The following is a 21232-nucleotide window of genomic DNA, read 5'->3' as shown; positions in this document are numbered from 1 at the left end:
GAAAACTCCACTTGGAAAATCATATTTTATGGCACTAGCTTAAACCAGTTTCGGAATTTACAAGGTTAACATCATGACTCAGCAGCATAATTTCATTTGAGCTAAATGTCATTTTTACATGTGCTAGACAGCTGCTGTTGTTCGGGTGTTTGCATCACGGCTCATCTCCGGTTACCAGATCATCATTTGTGGAGCTGAAAGAGATTTCAGCACCAGTTCCTTCAAAAGTCAAGGTTGGCAGAAACAAATCAAAAAGAAAGAAAAACAGAAAAAAGAAGAATGGGAAAAAAAAGGCAAGTTAGAGAGACGAACGGGAGTCATTTTCTTTCTGACAGATAAGATGCATTGGAACTTGTTCTGATGAAATATCCTCACCTATTTGCTCCAGCAGAGATGGGGGATAAGGTGGCCTGCTGTGCCCATTTTCTCCTGTCAAAATAAAATCGATATGTGTTCACAGTGTGCTGAGAGGAGGGAGAGCACAAACGCACACTCGCAGTAAAAACATAAAAACACAAACATGGCACCTGCTCGAGGCACACAAAGTCTCTTCTGTGTTTCTGGCTTCTTCTTTTTTTTAAATCCCTCCTTCTCATTTCCGTTTAGTCCCTAAGCAGATGCAGATTGCTCCTGACAGATAGCATTGGGCTGGTGCCATTTCATTAGTGTGATGCATTGCTGGTGACAGGCTCAGGCCAGATGCATTGGGTGTTTGAGTGTCACCTATAAAACACTGTGCTTTCAAGGAGAATCACAGCTGAGAACAGACCGTGTCATCTGGAGCAGAGGAGAACAGAAAAAGGTGGACTCTAACCTGGAGGAGAAGGAAATGAAGAGGAACCTGCAGAGGCTTATTTCCTCATTCGCATTTTTCTTTTTGCAGCGATAAAACCTCATTAACTGATCGTGATGCAATCCAAATTTCTGAATCACAGTCAAATAAATCTCCAAAATGGCGCAGTTTCGTGATATTTTGTCAGCAACGCCACATTTAGATGCCAAGAAAAGTTACTGTGATATCCTCAGATGTATCATCCTCCAACTTTTAGCAGCCTCTCTCTCTTTGTAGGCTGTCACTTTACCCACAGTCCTCCGCTCATCACTATTTTCGTGTCACGACAGAGAGAGAGTGAGCGATTATGCAGCCAGGTTAGCAAACGTTTGCAGGAAAAACACACTGGATGAGAGCTCATAGCTTGCATGCAGCTGAATGCAACTTTTATTGGCAGCTCAGTCCAAAAAATACGCTTTTTTATGAATGTATAATATCTCTGTGGTCCATCTGCACTGTATGTGTGTGAAAGGTAGCAAAAATGAAGCAAACACAAAAGGAAGATACTGCTTCCAATAATGGTAATGTCAGGTGGAAGGGCAATTAATAGCATTTATTGGCAATGAGAGAGATCAAAGAAGATATGAAGTTAAAAAAAAACAGGTTATCAATCAGCAAATGTGAACTTCTCTTTGTCTCTTGTCTAAAGGTCAAAATTTCACAGTCTTCGTACTCTCTTAATGTTTTATTAATAGATTCTAATGTGATCAAAGGACTTTTTGTGGGGGTATATGAAGTTCAGTGCCAATTTCCTCCAATAAAGCAGATCATCTCTGTAGCAAGTCCAGAGCATTAAAGGAAAATTAGCTCAGATAGAAATAGAGAGAAAGTCTAATTGTCTGTTTCTTACAATGGGAGAGTAATTACGCTATTTCAATCAGGACGCCATAAACACAGACTGTATAACCAGAGGGAAGCACTTTATGGAATATCACCGCGTGTAACAGTAATGCTACAAACCCTTGATGAAAGTTTAATTGTTTACTTTTTGGGGTCTGCTGCATTTTTTTTCCACATTCATTAAAGATATGGGGAGAAAGGAGGATAGAGAGAGAGAAAGTGGGGAAGAAAGTAAAGTCAGTCATTTGATATTCAAAAATGTAGAAAGACAAAATGACTCAGTAATTATTCTGAAGGACAGAATGCTGCATTTTGTCCTTGTATCCTCACTACCTTCTGTGGCCAATTTGTGCATCAAATAACTCCCAGTCTGAGCTATGGAACATATGAATTATGAATGCCTGAGTGTGAGAGTAAGAGCTTTTTTAAAAAATTATTTTATTTGCAATTTAAGGGCCCCAAATCTTTTGGAGCACTAAATTATTCATACATTCAAATGAATCTGACTTTGAGGACATTTTTTTTCTCATGAATTTAGAGTACACCCTACAGAGGGGGGAAAAAATTGCCAGGACTGTCATGTTTTAGTAGGATGGTGTTTTCGAGAGGTGCTGTTGGACTTCTTGGACACGAGCTTCTGTTGTTTGTTTTGCCTGTTTCACCGACTCGTGGGGGAATGTTTTGGAGAAAGTGCCAGCATCACGTTGCATATGTCTCATTGTTATTCTGGACAAGTCGTCTGTCAGGCTGCTGTCCTGTGTGTGTGTGTGTGTGTGTGTGTGTGTGTGTGTGTGTGTGTGTGTGTGTGTGTGTGTGTGTGTGTGTGTGGGCGTGTCGCTGTTACGCCTCAGTATGTTCGCTCTGCTTGGTGCCCTAAGATCTGTGGATATAATTCTGAGTGGCAAGCCGCTGCCATGAGACGATAAACAGGAGTGCATGAGCTGGAATCTTTTGAAAGCACAAGTGAGCATCACAAATAGTGCTGGAAACAAACGACAAAGCACGCTTTAGCTGTCTATCCAAGTTTAGAGATGCAAACGTTCTCCTCTAATCAAGACAAGACAAATGATACAATTTCCCTGTTCCTGTTTCATCAAAGTCCTTAACTTTTGCTTTTATGAGCCTCTCTCAAACTGGTTCCTGATTACCAGAGAGATGCAAATCATATCCGGCATTGCATCTAAAATTCACATAACTTTGAACATGTTTACAACTAATGCTGTGACACTTTCTTGTCTTTTATCATAAAGTTTCGACTTGTCTTCACGTGGGTTTAGCAGCATGTCAAATCCCCAAACACACACATACACACACTCTCCCAAAATAGCCCCCAAAATAGAGTTACACCCCCCATTGCCACATGTCTCCCTCTCATTAACATGCAGTGCAGAGACTGCTGTCCTCACAAGGGCAGCGCTAGGATGGCATGGAATCAGAACAGGCTGGGATATCAGGGAATGACATGGAATCGGCGGACACTTCTTCGCCTTCCGGGATTAGTGACAAAAGCCAGCTGAGGCCAAAGCTCTTATCTCCATCCTTCAGTCCTCTCTTGCGTTCACACACAGACACACACACATACATACAAGCGACACGAAAACACACAAGAGTTTGCACAGAGGCGGCACATGTACGCCCAACATGTTCCCTCTCCAGGAAAACAAGAAATATTGTGTGAGTGCAACGATAGAAATAGAAAACAGCCTTCCAGAGTGTGATTAGGAGGCCAGGGGAAATAATTATTAGAATAATTAAATGATGTGCACTGTTACTTTCCTCCGTCCTTGGTTTCTCCCTCAACACAGTCAACACCAGTGCCTACAGTGTCTTATTAAAATATTTATCTACTTTTTTTTTTTTACTCCTCTCGGGGGGCTGGGATTAAGAAAATATTCACAAACGGATGTGTGCTCATCCGATGAATCCAGGACCCCTTCACACGGCTGTCAAATTTTTGTCTGAAGTAGCTACACATGAATACCAACTGAGTGATGTCGGTTAATGCTGGATTTGGACATGAAATAAAGCCATCTCATCGCTACTCTCTGCTCTCCTTTGCTGCTATTCCCCTCCGGTGCCCATGTCAGCAGGCAGATGGCTGAAGACAGAGGCATCTGTGGAAGAGGAGGCGCCTCTTTCCCCTTCACAGAGCAGGGACAGGTGTCATCTGCCTCACAATTAACACCTTCATGAATACCATTAAGGCGCTAACAAGCTCATGAGAGATTCAGAGTCATGCACAAATTTTATTTTAGATCAGCTGAGACTGAGCATTATCTGAAGTGTTTCACTTCAAAATGATTTAGCAGAGCTCTTTAAAGCTTTGAGTAAAGCATGAAAGCACTGGCACTCTAGCAGGAGCTCTAGTAATGCTACTCTTAGTCAGTCGGTCCACCTCTCTGGCCAAGATGGAAATCATTGGTGCTGACACTGAAGATCAACTGAATGTGAATTCAGTGACTTTTGTGATCCTGTAACTTCTCAATCAGCACCACTAGATGGCTGAAGTTTTTGAAGAATCTCAATACTCATTCAGACAGCCATGTTTCCCAGATTCCCAGAAATTTGACTTAGAAAAAACACCTGCAAATGCAATCACATTCCCATCAGCCTTATCTCTGCTTTACGTTTACTTAAGCATGACAGTATGTTAATATGCTAAATGAGAAGGGTTTGTCTGTGGACTGCAAGAGAACTTGTAGGGGCGTAACTTACACAGACTGTACATAAAAGATGGATGTAGCAACAAGCTGTGAAAAGTGAAGCCGGTGCAGAAGTGCCATAAAATGCAATACCACTGAACACCACTAGGTGCTGACTTCCAAAAGCTCTGATTCCAATAGATTCCAATTCAATTGTCTATTGCTCTCATGAAAAGCCAAGCTAATAAATCTTTCCGCAAGTCATTATGGCTTCTTTTTGCTAAAATCTACTGGTCAGTTGTTGGCTGTCCAGCACAAAATAAAAACTCAAACAAGGCCACAAAGGCACAGCTGGAGACTCATTCAACCGGTGAACTTGAATGATTATGCATGCCATTTCTACACAGCTGTCTCCTAATTAGTGATTTTTTTTTTTGCTATTTGTAGATGAAGTAGGCAATACATTTTCCGCAGACAGTTCTACTCTTTATCAGTTCACCGTAGTTATGACTTGTTCTTCTTTTTTTGTGCTAGGAGACCTTCAAGGGATTTTGATATGTAGCATTTTCAGTAAATGCTAATTTTCTTATTGATTCTGCAATGAATCCAGTGCTTTACATTCAAATTTAGCATAAAGTATAATGTGTGGAATGCATTCAATAGTCAGTGATTGTAGACTAACCCTCCATTACCGGAACCTTAACCAATGTCTGACTTAGCAGTGTGACATTACCCTCAAATTAATGTCTCTTGTAGTAGCTGTGACTTGCTCTGGCTGCAGATGGATACTGTTGTGCTTAACTGAGATGAGATGAGTAAGACAATAAACACTACACCTGCTTGTAATTAACCAAGTAACATCTTTGTTATGTGTGGCATGCCGACATTGGTATTCCACTCCAAACACCTCTGGACAGCCTTACAGAGCTACTACTCATAACCGGACTCAGAAAAGAGTATCCAATTGCAGACTCAGAGAGGCAGAAGTGGTTCAGCAATATCGATAACATCATTAACACTGAAAAACGACTGCGATTTGTTATAGATAGACAGAGAAAGGCATAAACAACTAGAAAGAATGAACACATAGTGGCTGAAATGCAATGATGAAAAGCAACACTAACCAAACCGGCCAGGACTAACAGAAAGCCGACTGTACATAGCAACAGGGGGGAAATGGGAACAGGCAGTAACGTTGACAAGTAATCAGCTGACTGAGGGAAGTCTGAGGGCATCTAGCAAGTCTGTGAAGCTTCATGGGAATACAGGGGCAGAGGGAAGAGAGGGATTGCCTGTCACAGACTGAACCCATACCAGCAACTAGTCTTTAATACATTCTGTCAAACTGCAGTCACACGTGTCAAAACCCATCTTAGTAAATCTGAACAGCTTGCTACCACTAGAAATTGAGAAAACGTCCCGTCCAATATGTTTTTCTCTTGTGTTGCCTGCTGACGAAATACAGTAAAAACAAAAGTAAGGAAAGCCTTTTGAAAACGGATCCTCTTTCATGTGTAATTTGCTTCAGCATATGTTCATGTTCAGTGTGCCTAAAGAGATTTTTTTTACAGAGCAAATGTGCTTAGCTGCTGTTAACAGACACACTGTTTAGAGGGGAAATGGGAAGGACAGAAAGTGCGAAGAAAGCGGAGTGAAAATACAAGATAAGAGCTTTAGGATGAAGAGAGGCGAGGAGAGCGGCGTTTAGAAATTGAGAGGTGTTAAAGGCTTTTTCTTTCGTCTTGGGCTGCCCCTTTCTAGTTCAGTCTGTCGGTTTGGGGACTTGTTTGAGGAGGCTCAGTCTGCCGGCACGACAGCAGCCGGTTATTGCACTCCATTGGATGCTATCTACTGACGCAGTTTGCCGAGAGCAGTGAGCGAGGCCGTGTCCCTCACACAAACAACAGAACCGAAGCACGGGCTCGGGATTGTGTGGGGTTATGTCAGCAATGACAAATATTGATTTATCAGTGTATTTACTCAAGTGGTTGCGTCCACTGATTTGTTAACTACCTACTGAGCAGAATGTTAACTGTGAGGAGTATGTGCCCAAAAACAAACGAGCTGATGCAGATGAATGGAATGAGTGTGGATGTGATCATTATTTAAGGTGATGAATAAGAAGAGGCTAAAAAATGTGGGAGGGCGGAGATGGGGGAGTCACAGAGAGAGGGGATGGGATTAGAATGAGAAGTACTGCGTCTGTTGTTTCCTCTCCGGCATTTCTAAAGGAGCAAAGAAAAATAATGTAAAAAAAAACCCTGTGTCATTCATTAGTTGCAGCTTCTGTACAGGTCTGCATGTGTTCTCTTTTAGTTGTGAGTCCATTCACAAAGGAGTCACATCTACTCCAGCTGTAGTGTTTTGTGTCAGACAGAGAGAGAGAGAGAGAGAGAGAGAGAGAGAGAGACAGAGAGAGAGAGAGAGAGAGAGAGAGAAAAGAGAGAGAGCGGACAGGCTCGCAGGGAAAATCTCGGGGGCAACAGATCTGGTTTGTTCGGCTGAAGCACCAAACACGGGATGGATTTCTGCACAACGTGAACGAGCGGGGAGCAGCTGCCTCACACATAAAAAGGTCTGTAACTCTTCCTCTTTTTTTTCTTAAGCAATCCCACACATGCTGCAGATGCTTCAGGCTGCTTGAAATGAAATGTTTCCAAATTGTTTTTGAAGAGAGAGACACAGCAGGGATGGTGTTAATCTGATATGTAAGAAGGGGGGGATTCCCGATGAATTCAAAGAGCCTTTATTCACCTTGAATTTATCTTTGCAGTTGAAGGCAACTTTATTTAGCGGTTTATCACTGCCTGTAGAGAGTAGGAGGAAGACGATAACATGGAAGGTGAAATAGCAATATAATGAAGAAAAAGATTTGAATGTTCCATGAGATGTGTCAGAGTTGCAACACCCAGTAAACAAGTTTAATAATAAGGGAGGGAGGATAATTCATGTATGCATTCATTCAGTAACTTGGAAAATGAGCGGGTATCCTGTGTGGCAGTTGAGAAAAAGAGGGAAGAGGTGAGTGATGAGAGAGGTAATTGTTCAACTGAGACTGCGAGCAAAAGGATGAGGGCATAAAAGTGTCCTTTCAGTGCATCGATAACAAGAACTGGTTCTGTTCGTGTTCAAAATGATACAAGACACGCGACTCCGTTCGTAATAATAAACAGAGTGGATGAGCTGCAGGCAGAGAAACAAAGTGTGAGAAACGAATTTATTGGCGACGACACTCACAAGTATCAGGAGTAATTAACAGATATGAAAAAAACGAGGTGTAAAAATACGCTCCACCACGGGGATGAACTAATGGGCGCGCACACGAAAATACACAAAAACACTCAAACATCAAAGCAAAAGAGCTCATTATCTACACTGGCCACTGACCAAAAAACACTCCTGCTATTGAGAATGTTTATGACTGTCTGCTGGATTTTTAACTCATGTTACCTTATTATCAGCTAAAAGAAAGCTCCTTTGAGACATCTTTCCAATTTGGCCTTTTGAGATTTCACGCACTGAATATCTGAGAGAATCAGATAATAGCTCAACAGTGGTGCTCAACCCCCGTTGTCACTTGGAGTGTTCTCAGGTGTGCTGTGAGATTTTGTCATTCAAATGTAACAGGAATGAATAAACACATTAGTTTATTACTTTGCAGATTTGTTCCAGCTCTGCCTATTGTTTCTATTTGGAGGCTTGGAATACATTTATTTATATGCCGTTCCATTATTTTAAATGATGAGTAAAAACATCACTTGTTGTCTTGTTAATAAGATGTTGAAAAGATTGTTTGCTTCATCACTTTCATCACTCCTGCGTATCTCTGACACGTACGTGGGTTATCTGTGGTATTTTCGGGGCTTCAGAAGAGATTTAGAATTCATGGGGTTGAGCCTGAGGTCTGTTTTCAGCTGATCTGGCTTAGAATATGAGATATTTAACCACGTTTGAAACTCGGGCTACTTTTATCTCTCGGCAATCTCACATTTGAGCTAAAATTGCACATGGATGCGTGTGTCTGCATACACACACACCAACGAATATCACCGGTATTTCTGTTTTCCTTTGTCTGCTCAGAAATGTGGTGTGAACACAGTATGAGACAGTATGAAACATGTGCACGCACACACAAACACACTATCACACTCCAAAGAATATGGCCCAAATGCCGTGACATTTTACCACACGTGCATTTGGTCCATTATTCATGAAGTGGAGGGCCAACACCACATCTGAACAGAAAACAAAATGCATCTCACTTGGAATGGAGTCCAAGGCTGTTTCTGTTTGGCCCTGAATGAACAAAGTATGGTGAAAATAAAAACAAGGCATTTACTAATAAAAGCACAATACCAGGAACATAAATATTCAGCGAATAAAATTTGGTCATGAAAATAAGATCAGTGCAAACAAACAATATTTACGTTGTGTTATGAGTTTATTGCCATATTATTAAAGCTATAAAAGTCACACACAATAAAACTTTTATATGAATACCCAACAGGAAATAAAACTGTGAAAAATAGGACAATAGTGTAAGATATTTATGCAGAAGACACAATAGATAAGGCAAATTGAGCAGAATATACAGAGAACAGTTAGAGTGAAGAAGATTATGCGGACGTAGTGAGGAAATGAGGAGGATGAAGGGCGAAGAACAGACTGAGAAAATGGAGCAGAGGAAGCTACACAGCACAATGTCTCTGGAGGAGTTTGGCTGAACATACTCCATCAGCCAAGGAGGAGATTGTCTGCGGAGTGACTTGCAGAGATTGTGCAGATCAAGGAGGAGTTTGATTGGGAAGCTTTAGGAGTCACTCTCACTGTCTATAGATACAGAGTTGGTGGCGGACAAAAGACTGAACATACAGAGGTAAAGCAGCGAGAGAAGAAAGCTGCAGAACTCCAGAAATGAAATTTGCTGAAGGCACCCCACTTTGAAGAGTGTGCAGCAGAGAGCCAAGCCTGCACAGAATATATTTAAAGCTCTTGCCATAACCAAGAAGCCGCTGTTGACATTAGAAAAGCTGAAATACATAATCAGGAAGAAGTCGTAGCTGAGTGAAAAGGAAGCGCAATTCTGAAAGAACCTATTGAAGGCCACCAGGCTGGGAGACCTGAGAGCGAGAAGGCTGAACCGCCTCAAAATACCCAAACTCTATACAACCCTGACTGGAAGTGAGGGGAAGAGCCTTCTTCTGTATGAAGCTGTTAAAGAAGGAGATGTATAAGTCCCATCATATAAAGTCTAGTGAGTTCTGGTTCCAGACTCCTGGAGACCAGTCAGGCTATTTCTCATGAGCAGCTCCCAGTCACACAGAGAAGCTATTCTGGCTTTCAAAAAAGCAATATCTGCTCAGGAGGAGGTGTAAAAGCAGCTTAGATCACACCTGAGTGAGTCTGACATTTGGCGAGATTTCCTTCCTCTGACGGAAATTGACAGGTCGAGCAGCAAGTGGACACTGTACATGTTTTTTTTTATTTCACCTTCAAAAGTGTACTGAGCTGAAAAACTAGAGTACTTCCATAACAGACCTTAAACCTTATCATAAAGTGCATTGGTTTGACCTCACAGCTGTGAAAACCCAGTGTGCAATGTCTTTTAAACAAATGGTCACCTTATGTCCCAAACAGAGTTTGCACATTGGATGGATGTTCATGTTAAAAAGCAATCCTTACAAAATTGGGGAAAGTAACGAAGTCACGGGGGCAGATCAGAGGACTCAGGTGTGGAGACAGAGGAGGACAGACGGGTACAAACAAAATGGAATGTATTCAAATAAACTAAATCTCATAATACAACTCTGGGAAAACCAGCAGGGTTAACTAGACAAAACCAAACCTAAAACCTCAAGGATTAATTATACTCTCCACAAATCTTCTTCTTTTCCTTTCGGCTTTTCCATTCAGGGGTCGCCACAGCGAATCAATTGCCTCCATCTAACCCTGTCTGCTGCATCCTCTTCTCTCACACCAACTACCTTCATGTCCTCTTTAACCACATCCATAAAACTCCTCTTTGGTCTTCCTCTAGGCCTTCTGCCTGGCAGTGGGAAACTCAGCATCCTTCTACCAATATATTCACTCTCTCTCCTCTGGACATGTCTGAACCATCTCAGTCTGGCCTCTCTGACTGTATCTCCAAAGCCTCTAACATGTGCTGTCCCTCTGATGTACTCATTCCTGATCCTATCCATCCTGGTCACTCCCAGAGAGAACTCTCCACAAATAAGGCAGAATAAAGTTATCAAGTGGGTTAACCGCTGATACAAGGCGGACTGATAGGAGAAGCTAGAGGCAGGCTGGTTGGCAACAGATCGGGACCGGTAGGATTACGGGGATGTGAGTCTATGGTCTGGCAGAGGGTAAATGAATGAGCTGGATTTATAAAGAGTGATCTCCTGCAGTGATCAGGTGAGCTGATCACTGCAGGAGAGGGAGGGAGAGGTTGAATGAGGGAAAAAAGGGAGAAAGGCAGGGGCTGCAGCAGAGATCATCACAAATGAAAGATAAAACTGATAGAAGAATTTATTGCGCTGCTTCAAATCACCTGTGGTTCCCAGACACAAAACAGAACATGACGTTAAGCCAGGCTGTTGTTACACAGACATAATGACAAATGGCATTCCAACTCAGTGGGAGACAGATAAACAACGGGGAGCCACAAATTCCACAAAAAATGAAATCAATTCCATCCTCAATAGCCAGCAATTTGTTCTTTCAGTCTCAGTAATGAGATGTAGCGACGCTCAGGCCCAGATAATCAAAGAAAGTTAGCTGAATAAGTAGTGAGGCATGACTGCAGCGAAACATATCTAAGCGGGAGAAATTTAAGCCCAGACCTATCACACGGAAGAAAAAAGAAATAAGACGATGATAATTTAAGTATTATCTTAAATCCCCCTTAAAATCTGCTTTGTGCTGATGCCCAGTGGTTTAACTTCTATAGCTCACCACCAATCTCCACCCTCAGGCTTAATCACTAAACCCTCTGACGTAACTGCTGTGGTGTCTGGGTGTGAGTTGATGAGACATGGAACAGTCTAGGAATGAGTGGGACACAATACCATGACAGCAAGCAATGCTTGCAAATAAACAATATTTTAAAAATGGGACAAGTGCTCTATTCTCGGTTTGATTAGCTGCTCAGTTACTCACTTCCTATTTGTGGCAACAGAGCAACAAAAGCCAGGAAAGCCAAGGACATCAAAAATCCTTTGCTAAAATTCAACCAAAAATTCAAAAATCTATACAAACATGCAATAAATAATCACAACAGAGCAGCCAGATGCTAGCAGATTTATTCCCAACACCATCCATGTTTGGTTTATGTGCTCTTTGTGGTAGGCAGCACAACCACATACATTTGTCAGCAATCTGTCTATGAATTATGGGCAGCTCCCACGTCTGCAGATATATGGACTCACAGAAATGGTGCCTAACATTTTTGAAAAGTCTGCATCAAAGCCCTCATGCAGTGAGGTGGGTCCCTGAGTCTTAATAGGAACCCTTCTCGGAGTTTGCAAGTCAGACACTGTGAAGACAGGGAATGGGCCTATGTACTCCAAGATGGTTACAGAAACAACAGAGAAAAGCTCTTCTGTAACACTGGGTGTGATCAGAGGTGAAACACACGAAGCAGCACTCTCCGAGACTGAAGGTGCCGAAATCTGCAGTTCCTCTAATGGCCACTTGAGGGTGGCCTCAAAGGCGAGTCAATCCTCATTGACCTCCATGTTAAAACTGCCTACTTTAAGGCAGATAAATATCTTAACATCCTGGTATAAAAAATGGCTTTGGTCTCTGGAGCTAATTTCTTCAGTCATGACAACTGTATTGGGAGAGTATTTTTATGTAACTTATCCTTTTAAATTTTACTAAGGCTTAAAGTTATGCATAATTATATAGGGGGCCTCTTAGAGTGACAGGTGGATGCTACTGTGGGATGGCCCATACACATTTGCATGGTCTGCCTAAGCATGTTCATGTTAGCCAGGAATTAGGCAAGGTCAGTACACCACGGTGAGGACACATATGGTAACGTCACAGAAGGTTTGTCCATCTTTATATACAGTCAATAAAACAGACCTGAACCTTTTAACCAGGGAGGAAAGTAAAATTCTCCATTTCTTCATGGTGTTGAAAGAGTTGGCTAACACCTCATTCTAAGCTGAACATCCTTCGATTCAGGGGGTGGAGTGTCCCAAGGCACATCTCAGGAAAAAAATCCCCAACATAATACCACAGGATTGCATATAAATTGCACTCCACTTGATGGATATCCTGTGCGTCAAGTCCACACAAGTCCTTGCATGGTGTTCAAATGACGTGAAATATGAGGGTTGAGGTCAAGGAGAGGATGTCGCTTATTGGGGCTGCATTGCATGAAGTGGCTTTTAAAAAGAAAAAAAAAGTGTTGTGATAATTCACCAAGTGGTTTGGTGTATTATTCATACGCTGTTTCATCATACCAAGCTGGAAGCCCTGATTTTCTATCTGAAAAATAAAAAAATGGAACCAGGAGCAATAGATGGTGAAATAAAGTGTCTGTAGAAGCAATTTACAAAAAAAGGATTTAGTGCTAAGTTACTGTTTAAGACGGAAGAAAATGAGGAGATGGAGAAATAGAGGAGGCCACGGTTTTGTTACTCAGCAAGAAGCACAAAATGTTTAAGACTACTGACAATTTTGTGACAAGAATAAACTACATGTATCCAACATGATGTACGGGCTAAATTCTCGGAAAAAGCAAGACGCTTTCATATAATTTTTTGTCAGTGACGATTCCACCATTTTCCCAATTAGGCCTCGGTCTTCTGTGTATTGTGTTTGCAGCTATTCCTAAGGAAAATAACTACAGGTATTTATTAAGTGTAGGCGGGAGTGTGTGTGCATGTGTACGTAACCTCTTCAGACTCAGCGGGACTGGCAGGCCTGCCCTCTTAAAGTAGATTAGCTTGAAAAAGAACGGAGCATACCTTGTTGCCTGGATACAAAAAGCGTCATTAAGCACAATTATCACCCACTTCAGCTCACAATGAACAAGCTTCATCACAGATTTCAAAACAACATATCATTAATGACAGCAGCCTATACAGAGCAGGAGAGAGTAGGATGGAGAGACGAGACCAGAACGGAAGATAAGACGAGGGAAAAGGTGGGAGAGAAGAAGATATCTGAGCAGAAAGGAATTCAGCGTGCTGTTTTTGGATGCTTCAGATGAATGTGTCTATTTTGAGCAGAGGTGGAATTCGGAGTTAAAAAAGGATCACTTAGTGAAATTACACGTTGCAGATGCAAATGTTCAAATCATTTCAGGAATGAAATTGGTGAGTTTGTTGAGAGAAAACATAAAAGACACATTGATGCATGACAGCAGAACGAGGGAAAGACAGAGTCTGTGCAGAGAATGTCAATACTTTAACTCTGACAAGAGTCTGGGGAGAAAGAGACAATCTAAGCTTACAAAGCGATGAGACAGTTTTTCACTGGGTTAGGACGACTATTGGGAACATTTGACAGAGAAAACAGAGCTGGGGCGAGAGACTATGCTATCACAAAAAGACTGCAGCCCAGCTCATCCCTTCTCATTATGCTGTGTATCTCCCTGAAGGTGCTTTGGGCTGTAAATTAAAGAGAGCAGAGCTCTTGTCAAATAGACCATCCAGAGAGAGAGAGAGACAGAGAATGAAAGGGAGTGAATAACTGGAGAAGAAGAAAAGAGTTTGGGGACAGAGCAGTCTGCCAAACTTCATAAGTGACATGAAAGAAAAGTTTTGTAGTGAAATGAAACTCGCTGGAACTGAAGGCTGGGTTCAAACTGGTACGACAAATTAAATTAAAGAGTTTGCCAGTGCAAAATTAAACATGAGAATATTCACGATGATAGAAACACTGCACAAACAAAACTGATTTACAGCTTAAAAAGCCAGATTTATACCTTACTTGCATTTAATGTATGACTTACAGTCTAACTAGCTATTTTTCTTGCTGATACTAATGCAGTTACCATCCGATCCCGACTAGCAGGATGAAAGTCAGCACCTTCAAGCGTGAGGCCATAGTTGTCTGCCTGAACCTTGTGGGCTGATTCCACTGGGTTAGGGCTTAGCTGCAGCATTAAGTAAAGGGATGTTACCCATCTTTGGATCTTGTTCACTAGTGATGGACATATGGAGCATGAGGTAGAAAGACAGAAGGGCATCGTCAGCATATAGAGTAATGCTGGTGTTGTACTGGACTTCTGGGGTGATCAGAGTTTTCAGCCAAAAGACGAAGTTCAATTTGATGTTCCAACCCTCACTTGTAGTCATGAAATGTTGGTAGGTAGAGACCGAAAGAATAAGATCGTAGATACAAGTAGCTGAAATAGGTTTCCTCCGTAGCGTGGTTGAGTTCAGGCTTAGAGATGAGGGTGAGGAGCTCAGACATGTGGAGTGACCTCTGAGTAGAGTTGCTGCTGCTTTGCAATCTAAGGGGCCAGCTGAGGTGGTTCAGGCATCTGATTATGAACGCCTCCTAGGAATTTTGCTTTAGAGGTTTTCTGTGCGTGTCATGCTGGGGACAGACCGACAATTAAGTTAAATGATTACATATCTCTATCTCATTTGGCCTGGATGGATGGATGGTTTATTTTTGTCCTAAAGCACTTAAATTTGCATACCAACTCTTGTCTCTCTGCTGTTTTATTAAATCTGACACATTCTAAATATACAAGACACTGTTTGGGCAAGAATATAAAATCATACAGTAACACCAGAGAATTTATACAAGAGAGACTCATCACTTAAATAACCCTGAATAGCAGTCTACGGGAGAATTCTGTAATTTCAGAGAAGGCAGTTGTATGACACAAGTCCAAACACTACCCCAAAAAGCCAATTGTCTGCCTTCTACCAACCAAACCAATAACCATCCAGCCAATGGGGTGGCATGGACTCAATCATGCTGCTGTGAGACTGTACACCTGTGTTATTTAGTGGAATTATAATGTTTTGGAGAAAATAATTTATTTTGTGGGAAAGTCACCAAAATTCTAAATTTTATTTTTTTTACATCAAATTGACTACTGAGTCAAAACATGCAGTTTTGATGTCCCAGTGAGCTCCCTCTTCATTTATTTAGTCAGGCCTCTGGTCTTGTTAACCAGAATAAACTGCCCAAAGGTGTTACCAAGATACTCAGATTTGCCTGTACAGACTCTGGTAACATGAAGCAAATTACTGACTGCATTAAACGTTTTACAGTCATTTGACTGCAAATCACTACTTCTACTAGCAATTAGTGAACTACTAATGCTAATCACTAATGGCAGTCAGCAGCTAATTAAGAGAAGCGTGATGCTTCCAGCACATAAACACACCCCAGGCTTGCATAAAAACTCAGTGTCATTCCTGACTCTCTTATTTGTACGCTATACTGTCACAGTAACATTTTCAGTCACGAACGCAAAACATATTTATGCCTGGCAGCTCCTTAGCCATATACATGAAGTGTTCTGTAAACCACTCTTTAAACTGAAGCTGCTGTGCTATTCTGCACAAAAATACTGTAAAATGGGCTCTCAATAGGAGTCACACAACCAGTTATTGAATCTCAAAGGATAACTGGAGTCATGCAAGTGGACGGGCACACACATGGGACATGGTGAAATGTGTAATGAAATGGAGAGAGGAGGAGGAGAAGGAGGGCTGACGGATAAGAGGGAAGTGAGAGCACACCGCTGTGAGATGAGGAGTGTGTGCTGACCTCTTGCTTTCATTCTGGTCATGGTCATTTATTCCTCCCTTTGAAGTGCCTCCTCCGCTGTCATAGATCAAGTCAAGACACAAGGCTGGCCTAACCCAAATACAACCTTATCCTTTCCCCTCTGTCTCCCACCAAACACATTTCAGTGCTCGGCCACATCTTCCGGCCACTTTTTGTGTCATGCAGTAATTTGAGATGGAACATTATTAACAGTATTAATATACATGGGAGGACGATTGGCTCTCAGCTGTCTTTGTGAAAGCTGATTAGGAGGAGGTTAATTTCATCAGATAAGGGTGCTTTCATTTATGAGTAGCTCCAGGCAAGAAGTCTGACAGGCATTCAATGAGACAAGCACTCCCCCTGCTGTTCAGTACTGTTTGGTCAATATACATGACATGATTCTTAAAATTGAACAAGCTCACTTATTTTCCATGTAAATAACTCTAAAAACCACAACAGAACAGCATTCATAGGATTTTTTTTGTAGTTAACGGGAAAAAAAATCCTTACAAACCATATTTTTTCTCATTGCACCAACTTGTAGTGGTCAATTCTTAATACTGAGAATCATAATCTTCACTATTCTGCTTAAAGTCACATGTCAGACACACCTATTTGTACTTTGTCTATACTTTGATCATGGGCCTTTTATAGAGATTTGACATATTATAGCGCAATTAAAGATAATGGACTTAGTAAGGCCTGTTTCTTTTGTGCACTTAAATGCCACAAGACTGACAGTAACCATACGGGGCAATGCAATAAAATGTGATATGTATTGCAATAATCTTTGCAAGTAATTTCTTAATTTTCCTGAAATCTAAATCTGGTGCTCCAAAACAGCAAAACTAAATTATTATTGTTTGCCTCTGTTGCTTTGATTGAAGTCCATTCTGCATCTGGGCCTCTCGGTGGTGCAGAATTAGAATTGCAGAAGCGCTCTCTGTTTTCTGTCTAATCGCCAGCAAAAGTAATTTAGAGGTTACGTGAGGATGCGGGTGAAAGCTCTTGTGTCAGCAAGCATCTGCCATGCCTAAATGTCCTGCAGGGAGAGTCGATTCCCTGGCAGCTCCAGAATACAAAAGAGAGTTTCTCTGACAGGCCGTTTATATAATGAATGTTGAAGTTAAACGTGTCCCTGTTGTTTCACATTAAATCTCACTTGTCTTTCTTTATCTCTCTTGCAAACCCGCGGTGAAACATCAGCCAGGATGTCAGGGATGGACGTCCCATTAGTGGACCATAACGAGACTGGAATCTCTTCGGTAGACAACGGGACTTTCCTCCGTTTCTCTCCGACCTCCTCCTCCACGTCGGCGGCTGCTGCTTCGTCTCCGGGACGTCCGGGCAACGTTTACGTCTACGTGTGGCTCTTCCTCGGCCTGCTGGTGTTCCTGCTGACGCTGCTCATCATCTCCCTCCACAGGCTGAAGAACATCATCTCCTCCTCCTCCTCTGTGCCCGACTGCAGCAGTGAGGGAGGGAGCTCCTTCACCAACATGGAGATCTGCAGCATCTCGTCTCAGAGGTCCACCATCTCCTCGCTGTCCACCTGAGGGGAATGTGAAGGCGCACATATAGAAGAGACACACATCTATGTGCTCTCCTTCGTGCGTGACAGCCTCCACACTGTGACATACAAACACGAAAACACTTTGTCAGCTGCAAAGATGCTGACAACATGGTATTACACTCCATGCATGCATTTTCTAATCCTGATGGTCCAGTAATTCTGGAGAGTCCGTGCAATTACCGAGGGCACGGGGGAAATATAGCTCACAATGAAGTGATGAAGAGGTCTTGAGGGGTGAGAGTGACCCTTCCGAGTTTTACAATTAAGACAAATGAACCTGAGAAACTGCTTTCTATATGCAGGAAAAACATAATAAGCAACTGCTATCGTTCCTCCCCCGTCTTGTGTTGTACGTGTCATTTACTTTAAAAAAGCGCATTGTTTTAAGGTGAAGTTTTGTACAGCATGTCTCATAATGTCTGCAGATTACATTGCAAAAACAGCATCATAATAACATTAAATATTACTTTGTACAGAAATGCGTGAATGTGTCTCAGTTGTTGAGTAAGGCGTTGAGATTAAAGAATAAGTCACATTAACCGTCTCAACTTCAAAGCCTGCTGCTGGGTTTGAAAGTCATGTTTTACTAACTAAAATTCATCAAAATGACTTCATTTCTCTTTATCAAAGCATGAAACTGGAAAAACAGAATGATTGCATTTTCAGTCTTCTCATGGGGCATGAACACATCATGCTTGACAAATGGTTTCTTCAGAAAAATAACCAAATGTAAATTTAAATTGTCAGAGTTCATCAAAATAGTTGTGCTACATTTCCTTTTTTTTTTTTTTTTTTTTTTACAATTCATCAAAAATAAATAGTTTGCATTTACAGAATTCTGCAAAAAAAACAAGAAATGATGTGCTTACTGGCACAACTAGAGAACCGTAAGTGACTCAGCTGTGACCAACAGAAACTTTACAAAAAAATCATTTTTGGCTTTTTGACTGAGCTGAGCTGAACTGCAGCCTGTGTTTGCACAAACCAGAGAGCAGTTGGAAACAAATCTAAACTATAGGTAGTTGCGTGTCTATAGCATGCAGAATCACCCGGGCACACCCACAAAAATGTTGTACAAGTTTATTCCAGGTCTTTAAATTTTTTATAAAAACTTTTTATAATAACCAAAGGAACATTTTTTAAATTATTTGTATAATTTATGTCTATAACAGAGTTCTGTCTACTTGTAGCCATGGATTTGTGCAGGACTTTGAATTGCAAATGAAAAGTGAGCCCAGAGGGAGGAAAAAAATGCGACATGAGCAAAAAACATGCACAAACTGCTGGAGGTTCAGAGGTCACAGTCTGTGTACATGCCAACGTGGCTCATAATCCTCAAAGTCTGAGGAAAAAGAGGTTACACAAAGAAGACGGCAGACATGGTGCTGTGGAAGTGAAGGTGAGAACGAAACGAAGGTTGAAGACTGTTGACAGACCTGCACCGTCTGACTGCAGCTACAGAGAGACCAGGTCAAAAGTGGCATAAACTACAAGATGAAATTCCCGTCCTGGCAGACAGATCTACCAGCGTAACGGATTACCCTCTTCCTGCCTGTCAACCCACATGACATCTGATCCCAGTCTCCATAGAGACCGAAGCAGGGGAGCTCTGAGCAGCTTTGTCTTTGTATGTATTGCTGACTTAAGCTACAGTAATGGCTCACCTCACAATACATCATCTATGCTTCGGTATTGTGAGATGAAGTGTACTCCACATTGTAAAAAAAAAAAAAAAAAAATACACACCAGAAATTCAGAACAAAATATGTGAAAAAGGTTCATTCATCTTTGCCACATGAAATACAATAAAGAACACAAAAGCACAGAGAGCAGAGCTGACAGCCACAGAAATACAACAAAAGGAGTCCCATCAGCTTGCTTTCTTGACAAATCCTCATTGTTACCACATTAAAGCTGCTGTCCGGAGTTTGTATCGTAGCGTCTCCCAAAACACTGGTGGTCCCACCCTCCCTCCCTCTGATTTCGCCCCTTTATTTGTGCACGCGCAGAGTACATGAGAGGAGTGCCCGGAGTGCTGCAGCATCTTGCCTGTTTTGCTGTTTTCCCCTCTTCTACATTTAGTACATTTAGTAAATAATAAAGGAATTACGTTAGAATTCCGTATTGAGTCTAACTTGTCCTAATACCAAAATAACATGAATCTGCTAGGACGGACGAGTAAAGTTTCAATATGTGATTACACTCGTGTATCCCTCTCGATGACGTTGTTTATCAAACTTAGTGCATTTACGCGTGTATATGTGTTACATTGTTTATTTATTTCTATCTAGAGTTCAGAATTGCATGACTCCTCTGACAAAGAGTATGTCCCAGACGCCCCAACATCTTCCTCCAGAGGTCGGGCATCTAAACGAAGCCGTCAGCCGGGCTATGGAGGCCGTGGTCGGGGAGCGACGCGAGCACCCCGAGCCAAAAAACGTCCTGCAGTCTCTTGGTCTGACAAGCCGTGGGATTGGTAACTTTTCTGGAAGTTGCTGAGCCCTGATGCTCTCTCCTCCACAAGCAAAACAAATGTGTGCGCGGTTGCGTAGTGCGTAGCTCGCCCACCTCTGCATGGGCTTGCTTGCTGTGCGCGTAAGAGGAAGGCGGAGCTCAGGAATAAATTTTCATATCGCGTTATACTAACTTTATATTATAGTATCGAACTAGACTAACACATTTAAGCTTTGTTAAAAAATGATACATAAATTGAAAACAAACGGAAACTCCGGACAGCAGCTTTAAGCTTAATGTGAGAGGACGGTATCTGCCAAACTAACACATGGATCCCACATGTTTAAGCTTAAATCATAAATTAAATACCTTTAAGAAATAGATATTGATATTGAAACATGGACTCAAAAATCATATTTACTTAAAAAAAAAAAACTATCTGTGGTCGTCATCTTGGATGGAGTAAGAACAAATGAGAACTGTTTAAAGGCTGTATTTGATTTGTAAATTTAGGAGCATTCATGTAAAGCAGTAAATCACTAGATTGCACTCTGTACCTACACAGGTTTCAACTATCAGCAACAAGCAAGTTTTTCATCATCAATCAACCTATCAATACTGACAAACTAAAAGAGCACAATCAAAAGCAAAGGTGTAAGCAAAGCAGGTGAAGTTGAATGACAGGTTCATGGCGCTGTCACTAAAAACTGGTTGATTATTTCAGTTTTTGGTTTAGTGCAGCAAAAAAGTGCACATTTAAAATCACAATTACGCAAAAAATATTTGTTATAAAGTTAACCAAGCTACCAAATTAGGGTGCTAGTGTGACAAAGTTATGAAAAACAAACAAGGAAAAGCAGCCACTTTAAATCCTACCGATTGTGTTTTTTCCTTCAGGGGACATATCAGCAGAAATGGAATACAACAATCCTGATTAGGTCTTCATAAAATATGATAAGAATTATATTTTGGGTTACCTTAAAACTGGCCCTGTGTAGCTAGAGAGTGAGCAGATTCTTCCACCATGTTGCACCACCACCTTGCTATGGTAGCCCTGAAAGGACAAACCATTCGAGAGAGGGTTTTGCATTTTTAGTGGCAAACACGGGTCAACAAACGTACAAAGGCCAAGTCAAA

General features: G+C 41.6%; 1 protein-coding gene and 1 long non-coding RNA gene across 2 annotated transcripts; one reads left to right on the top strand and one right to left on the bottom strand.

The window, feature by feature from the left end:
• Positions 1-28: 28 nt before the first annotated feature.
• Positions 29-21123, bottom strand: LOC127530593 (uncharacterized). Its single transcript, XR_007937237.1, has 3 exons — positions 21073-21123; positions 376-429; positions 29-219 (listed from the first exon to the last, which is right to left on the bottom strand). It is a non-coding gene; the product is annotated as an uncharacterized LOC127530593 (long non-coding RNA).
• On the top strand, positions 6231-18120 carry LOC110965351 (serine-rich and transmembrane domain-containing protein 1). Its single transcript, XM_022214367.2, has 2 exons — positions 6231-6889; positions 17275-18120. The coding sequence occupies exon 2, from the start codon at positions 17280-17282 to the stop codon at positions 17622-17624; it is 345 nt and encodes a 114-aa protein (XP_022070059.1). The 5' UTR covers positions 6231-6889; positions 17275-17279; the 3' UTR covers positions 17625-18120.
• Positions 21124-21232: the final 109 nt, after the last annotated feature.

This window comes from Acanthochromis polyacanthus, chromosome 17 (assembly GCF_021347895.1).
Source record: "Acanthochromis polyacanthus isolate Apoly-LR-REF ecotype Palm Island chromosome 17, KAUST_Apoly_ChrSc, whole genome shotgun sequence".
In the NCBI taxonomy this organism is placed as follows: domain Eukaryota; kingdom Metazoa; phylum Chordata; class Actinopteri; family Pomacentridae; genus Acanthochromis; species Acanthochromis polyacanthus.
Note: the sequence above shows the minus strand (reverse complement) of the source record. Positions and strands in the feature narration are given on the sequence as shown.

Excerpts from the sequence above, each read along its gene's own strand:
- LOC110965351 (XM_022214367.2), top strand. The coding sequence starts at position 17,280 with ATGTCAGGGATGGACGTCCCATTAGTGGACCATAACGAGACTGGAATC.